This window comes from Saccostrea cucullata, unplaced genomic scaffold (genome assembly GCF_032062105.1).
Source record: "Saccostrea cucullata isolate Sc308-1 unplaced genomic scaffold, CSIRO_AGI_Scuc_v1 ctg977, whole genome shotgun sequence".
NCBI classification, from domain to species: Eukaryota; Metazoa; Mollusca; class Bivalvia; order Ostreida; family Ostreidae; genus Saccostrea; species Saccostrea cuccullata.
Genome location: NW_026925640.1, coordinates 120,777 through 128,660, shown reverse-complemented (window position 1 = coordinate 128,660; position 7,884 = coordinate 120,777). Strand labels below are relative to the sequence as shown.

Sequence of the window (7,884 nt, the reverse complement as noted above, 5' to 3'; positions counted from 1 at the left end):
TTAACATTCCAGGACACAATATTTTTTCTTTTATTCCTCTCTTCCTTTCCCACCTACCTACCGACCCAATAATTTTTCCCTGAGTTTTTGTGTTTCTTGTAACTTTATATATTCTCTCCATTCTATTTAACTTGAAAAAAAGACCATTAGAATTCATAGTTTTCTTTGATTTTTATCTTCCGAAACATGCCTAAAATGTAGTCGAATAGGCTTGAAAAATACACAATCAATTTTTAATTTTTAGACATAAAAGCCTTAATACATGAATGGCAGAAACACCATCATATGGAAGGTAAACATGTTTTAATGATTTTTATGAAATTTTTGAGAAGTGTCACTGTTGATGTGAATAAATATATATTATATATCTTTTCTTTATTTCAATAATGAAGTACTAATTAGAAGAAATATATGGTGCCGTGACCAGGATATTTATTATTTTCATGTACTTATAAAAAGTTACATATAAATGTTACGACTTGTGCAGGGTTGCTCAATATATATAATTGTAGATCTGTGATCGTTCTAAATACTTCCATTAAAATTTTTATGTGATATGTAATAGTTAGTAAGATTTAAACATGATCTGTTATAATGTTTTGGTCAATTATAATATTTATACAAAAGCCTGCATGTCAATTCCAAATCATTTATTTATTGTATGTGTATAATGGTTCATTACCTGTTTGATTATTTCAAGCTAGATAAAAAGTGTGCATTTACTCTTTTTTTTCCAATTCACACAGCTGTCAGATCGGTATATGAGTATATCGTGACACATCAAAACAGCCACCAAGGACATTTAAGCCACGACAGAGGTATGCTTTATTGAAATTACAAGTCTGTGTATTAATCGACTTTTCTCGAAACATTTGTTATCAGTTAAAGGATAAACAGATAGATAGATAGATAGATTGATTGATTAATTGATTGTATATTGTTTAACGCCGAGTCGGCGATGTTTCAGATAAAGAAATATGTAAGGAAAGAAAATTTAGAAATGTGTATTTTATTTCAAATTTTTCAGCATTACGGTATACATATAGTAGTGACTTTGATGAGGCCTTTGACCACCATAATACCCACCCAGATGGTATGCTGTTATGCTGATATTTTGTTTTATGTATGCAGGAAATTTTTGACCCTGTTTTATTTTCGCCTGTTTGGCCCTTATCACAGGTAGAAGAATTTAACACGTGTCGAATTCATAGAAAACTACTATTTCTTTCATATATTAATTGTGACTGAGCGAAATATAAAAAGGGCCTTTTTTTTTTTTACAAGTGTGGACGGGGCGAAAATAACAATGTTAACGGTAAATTTATAAGAAGTTCGGAACCAATACAGTATTTATGTTATATTACGAACAGGTGTTCGTGGAAAGGACCCCCTACCTTGATATATATCCCGGGTCCAACAAAATTTTTATCTGTCTTTTTAGATAAATTATTTATCTATTAAAGTTTAAGAAAAATGCATTTATATTTCTTTGTTTTCCATATGGAATACCTATCACAGTTTTGGTTTTGCAGTTAAAAGAGTTGAAGACCTAATACGTCACAACCGTGAGCGTGGATGCTTAACCAAATTACAGCAATATTGTGAAGGTAATTTGTTTTCAATTTGCTCTAATAAAAAAATCCCATTTTTTTATTGATTACACAGCAAATTGATTTTTAGAACTTTAAACAATGTTAAAATTATCTGTACATTTGATTTACATATCCACTTATATTTGTGCAAAAAAAAAAATGCATCGTTAGAAGTAACCAAATATTTCTTTTCAAACTATATTTCCTTAAACATTCAAAATACACTTGTTCCGCGTAAAAAATAATTGAACTTGTCTGTAATTTGGTGTGTAGAACTGCTTCATATTCAACCACACTCCTCACACACCACCACCCAGAAACCAACGGAAAAACCTACAACAACACATCACGTGACTCCCCACAAAACAACCACTAAAGAAAAAACTACCACAATGCCACCAACGACAACCACAGTCAAACTAACCACCACAGAAGCCACTACCACACAAGCTGCCACCACAACAGCGGAGACAACCACGGAGTTACCACCTCTTAATCTGAGCAAGTATCTCCATATTCATTAATCAAGTTTGATAAATAATCAAATGAGATCTAGCCCCAACAAAATTAGCAAATTTGAAGAAAACAATATTTTGGGATTTGTAATATTATCATTATTTAAAAACACCTACATCAACATAAAACTTGTTATATTTACCTTATTTCCTTATATCAGTAAGAGATAAAAAGAGAATTTACAAAAGTTATAAGTAATTTTTCCTTGTGATATAATATTATTAGATGAAAAACACTACCAGTAAAGTAAACAGAAAAAAAATTAATATAATTTTTTGAAATTAGTTTTGTTTTTTTTCACACGCAGCGATATACTTGAAGTGAAATTAACAGCAATGTCCTATTCTTTTTACCAGCAATCTGTGACGCCTTTGCCTTTGTGATGGCGCTAGCTAGTGGTGACAAGGTGCTGGATCGGCACGCCGGTCTGTGTTCGGACGGTACCCACAGTCAGTCCGAGGCCGTGCTCTATCAGACCTGTAAAGCCCCGGACGCTTCCACGTGGACAGCTGGACCAAAAGTACCTATTTCAAATTTTAATTTTGATTTTCAAAATTTTGACAATAGCTAAATCATTTTTTGTCTTTGTATAACAAATTATTTATTGATGTAGTTTTTTTCTATGTAGAGAAATTTTTTATCGCATTGTGGCAACGCACTTTGAAAAAATTACGCACTTTGAAAAAATTTTTCAAAGTGCGTTAATTTTTGGGACCAGGTTAACGCACTTTGAAAAAAAACTTTTTTTTTCAAAGTGCGTTAATATGGACCATATTAACGCACTTTGAAAAAAAAATTCTGCATGGCTTAGTCAATATTCCTACAAATCTTATGATAACTTATCATTTGAACCTGATTTGATACTTTTTGTCCCCCGCTTGAAAAGTGGGGGATATTAATTTGGGTCCGTCCGTCCGTCCGTCTAGCTGTCCGTCCATCCGTCTTTCTGTAACGCTTTCGTTTCCACACGATATCTCGACAACCCTTTGTGCTTTTGCAATGAAATTTAACATAACAGAATCCCTGTGGCCTTAGGAAGACCCCTTTTGAATTTGGGGTCAAAAGGTCAACATTCAAGGTCGTAAAGAACTACGAACGATAGTATTATTCTTCCGCCTATCTCTAAGTCAATTCTCAAAAGTAACATCTTGGAATGATTCTCAAAATGTTTATACATATTTATATGAATTTTCATAAAACCTTACTTATTTGGGATACCAAAGAGAGATAACTCTATAATTTTGGCAAAACTTGTGTTTTCCACTATAGAAATCAACGGAAAACTGAAAATATTTTTAAAACAACTCCCCCCCCCCCCCCCCGTGAAACAAAAATTCCTTTTTACAGGTAATTAGGATTGTCAATTTACAAATTCATGCCAAATCTTTTTGTGTTTCACGGGGGGGGGGGGGGGGGGGGGAGGGCATATGTTTATAGACAAAAAACGAAAAAAAAATGCTTATTTTTCACCAATTTTAAAGCTATTTAAAACTAAATAATTGTATTTTATTAATTTATATATGCTTTATTTATTTGCGTAAAACATGAGAAAAGATATTAGATACATGTTAAATGAACAATTCCTATGAAAATATCATGTAAGTTAAATACCTGGAGGTTAACAGAGAGAATATCAGATATGGTATCAAATTAACATCGAAAAGCAGACAGGTACTTAATTTAATTAAATGTAATTAATGTTATTAATATTCTGATTTTCCTGAAAATGAACATAAATAGACTTTGAGATTTAAAAGAACAAAATTTCGATTTACTACAGACTTCCTTGTACAGTGCTTATACTGTATTTAGAATGCTCTTTTTTCCAAATATCATTGACACTTAAGTTTACGAGTTATAGAAATAGATACATCTGGGTGGGAATGATAAAGAGTTAAGCTGATAGACCTTAATTCAGCCAGTCTTTTCTTCGTTGTCCGTTTCTAGGTTTTCTTCAATCCATCATTTTTTAGAAAGAAACACATCAAAGTAAGGGCACCGCAAAGCGGAGCATTCCTTCCCAAAAAGCATGTTCAGTAAATCAAGGCAGCATTTGACATCGATCGCGATACAAATTACGTCAATTCCACACAGATAAAAAAAACATACACATAAAGTAATAACACATGCACATAATTGCATCACTATATCCCATCATACGTTGCGAGGGGGTAATACTGTTGTCTATTTCTAAAATATACATGTAAGTCTAATTCCTTTTGTTTCATGAAAATTTTTTCAAAGTGCGTTAAATGTTTACATGGTGTAAAATTATGATGTACAGTCTTAACGCACTTTGAAAAATTTTTTCAAAGTGCGTAATTTTTCAAAGTGCGTTGTAACATCGCATATTATTTTTTTTCTTTTACTTAATTCATTAATTACAAAAAAATTACAGAAACTGAGATGGCGGTTGGATACAAGTGCATAAAACGTATCAATTGAAACTATGCTCGTGGTATACCTATGTCAAAAAAGGTTTTTTTTGCTATTTACTTACTTATACAAAGACATTTCGTCTTTCCTTGTTCTAGGTTATGGATAACTGTGCGCGGATCCCGGCCTATACACCTATTGCAACTTTTGAGTTTGGTCAGTACAATCTGGACTCGTCTTCATTATCTGGTATCTTTGTCGAGTGCACTGACGATGGATTCAAGGTAAAAAAAATTTAATAATTCTATATTTTTTGTAAATATGTCAATTTTTTATAAAGATTTTAAAACAAACAAGAAAATACAAATATAAAAAAATGGAATAAAAAACACGTACAGGGTATTTGTAATATTATATTGATACTATACCACACTATCATATATTGTAATCCTTATAAAATAAGCTGATGAAATTTATGCAGAATTCAAGTTTCATAATCAATAATCCCAATGTGAGAAATTGCGAAGGTGTTTTGTAAAAAATAACATGAAATTTTTATAGTCTGTCATTTTTATACTACATTTTTATAATCATTTTAAGGTTGCCGCACAATTATGTGGACATGGACCTGAAATTTACACAATCCACAAAGGTGGCTCAACACTGCGACAGGATGCCAATAATTACTATGTCGTTAACATCTAAAAAAGATACTGCGAATTCTGTGATACAAATCTCTCTTGTATATATAACATCATCATCCATTTTATATTTATTTACAAACACTGCCAATTTACTATTTCACAAGTTCATCAGTGTTTTCTTTTATTTATTGCATGCTATATCTTGAAAATTGAAGAAGAAATATTCTTCTTACCCTCAGTCAGCCTTCTCAATTTGACAAATATGTAATATTAAGTTGTGACTTATATACAAATCAAGCAGTCCTGGTGATAGTTAATACATGCACATTACGTCACAGATACAAATCAACTCCTGATTGACACGCTAAATTCTTTGGTAAATCTTAATTTCATTTTTAGATTTAATAACAAGAAAAGACTTAGAATAAATAACTATCAAATGAAAGCAACATATTTCCGTGAAGTCCTAATCTATTTATATCCTGTTGATAAACTTGAGTAATGAGAAAGAAGTGACCTCTATAGAATAGTGTGAAGTTCTTAGACATAGATAAAAAATGAAAAGATACATCCTTTGTTCTTAAATCGAGTGGACCAGTTGTAATACCATGCATTTATATTTGCTGTGTTTTCATCTTAAGGTCCGTCACTTGTGAAATTAGTTTTATCAAGGTTTTTTGAGAAGTATTTTAGTTATACAATAAATTTAATCTAAATTTACGTAAATTTAATTTAATCTTATTTTACGTAAAAAAGTTTGATTTACAATTAACATTGCAAATAAATAAGTTTAATAATTTGCCCATGGGCATATTTTTTTCTATGCAGCTCTGGTGAGTTGCCTGCGTGACTTGTCTCTGCAATTTTAGCCACCAAAAACTCAAAACTTAAAATTATTTCCGAATAAAGCAAACTAATAATACTTGAAAAGGAACTTTCTTACATATTAAATAAATCGTTCATTAATGAAAATTATGATTCTTTTTTCCAGAAGGCAAAATGTCCGATAAAAAGTGTTATATGTTAACCAAACCATTGTTGGGTTTAAAAGCAAAAAAGAATTACCTAGTTATTTTACTGAAATTTACATGTAATTAAAATTTTAAAAAAATGCTAATTTTAAAGTTACTCTTACTGTTTAAGAGAAACTTCAAAATTTGCATTTTTTCCCCCAATAGTCGTATATAATATGAAATTATTATCTGGGAATTCTTAGTTCGTGTCAGTGGTCCTAGGTCATCTATGGATAGAAATAAATCTAATCTGCAAAACGAACATGACAAGGCCAGTGGACAGAATTGTGGGTGAAAATAAGGTCATGACTTTTTGATCACGACCTATTTTTTTTATTCTATCACTAAAACTGATATAGTTCTTGAATCATTCCTCATTCTGTAGATAACAATGATTAAAGAGATGAAAAAAAAATCTTTGAAATGCTCTGCAGGTATATATATTTACATAACGGACAATAAAATATGGATATAAATACATAGGTATGGTATATGATGCATCTACCAACTAATTTCTAGTATATAATCAAATATAACTTCAACTCAGTTCAATATGCTCAAGAGGTAATTTTTTGTCTTTGTTTAAGATCTGGATATAAAAAGAAGTGTTTCAATATTAACATAACGAAGAAAGTTTTTTTTTTTTAATTTAGCCATCTATATTTCTTTTCTTTTTTTTCTCGCTTTCATCAAGTAGAAAAGCTTAAAATCGATTTGTCTCTCACGATTTTCTTCTTTATCTGATTAATATCATATACGAACACAATGAAAAAAGGTTCATAATGGGCTTTAGATTTGATATAAAAATATTGCATTTGTTGATCCAGATCTTGTGTAAAAACAAATACTAGTATTCCAGATCTTGTGTAAAAACAAAACTTAACCTTGTTCTGTTTATTCTGACATGTCAAAGAGTCGAAATACAACAATAATAGTGACAAGTTTTGAAAAGAAAAATGATTTGAAGATTAATGCAAACACTATCAGATTAAGGTAGGATTCTTCTCTGGTTTCTGAGTAGATGAAATATTCAATGTAAATTTGCTTATATGTCTTATATATTTGGGTGAAAGAGATTTAAAAGACCATATTTTTCTTCCCTCATCACAATTGTACAACTTTAAATAGAAATGGTAAATTGTGTTCGAAAACTAGCAGGGACTATATTTTTGGCGGAATGGTGGCGTATGGAAATATCTTCTTTTTTGCCTCTCAAAATTATTATAGAACAAGGAATTTAGTTATAATTTTTACACAATCGAAGACTTGAAGAATTTTTCAATTGTTAGCTAAATTAATAATAAGGGATTAAAGTTTTAAAATATATCAAATAAATATGATTTTCCAAACAAACTACATTTATGTTAGCTTTTAAAAGCTTCCAATCTAAGTACAGATATGAGCCAAAAATCCATAGAAAATGTTTTTACTCTCTTAATAAAGGTCAAAACTTTTTTAGCTCACCTGAGCCGAAGGCTCAAGTGAGCTTTTCTGATCACATTTTGTCCGGCGTCCGTCTGTCCGTCTGTCTGTCTGTCCGTAAACTTTTCACATTTTCGACTTCTTCTCAAGATCCGCTGGGCCAATTTCAACCAAACTTGCCACAAAGCATCCTTGGGTAAAGGGGATTCAAGTTTGTTCAAATGAAGGGCCACGCCCTTTTTCAAGGGGAGATAATTATGAATTAGAGAAAAATTAATGGCATTTTTAAAAAATCTTCTTCTCAAGAACCACTGGGCCAGG

At 31.0% G+C, this 7,884-nt stretch overlaps 1 protein-coding gene across 1 annotated transcript; it reads left to right on the top strand.

Annotated features, from left to right (window-relative positions):
* Positions 1-250: 250 nt before the first annotated feature.
* On the top strand, positions 251-5,294 carry LOC134269416 (uncharacterized). Its single transcript, XM_062751604.1, has 8 exons — positions 251-292; positions 747-818; positions 1,028-1,093; positions 1,533-1,607; positions 1,866-2,093; positions 2,465-2,628; positions 4,643-4,768; positions 5,085-5,294. Exons 1-8 carry the CDS (start codon positions 286-288, stop codon positions 5,187-5,189), a joined length of 843 nt encoding a protein of 280 aa, XP_062607588.1. The 5' UTR covers positions 251-285; the 3' UTR covers positions 5,190-5,294.
* Positions 5,295-7,884: the final 2,590 nt, after the last annotated feature.

Coding starts and splice junctions, on each gene's coding strand:
- LOC134269416 (XM_062751604.1), top strand. Junction 819..1,027: donor ACATTTAAGCCACGACAGAG/GTATGCTTTATT, acceptor CAAATTTTTCAG/CATTACGGTATACATATAGT. Junction 4,769..5,084: donor GCACTGACGATGGATTCAAG/GTAAAAAAAATT, acceptor AATCATTTTAAG/GTTGCCGCACAATTATGTGG.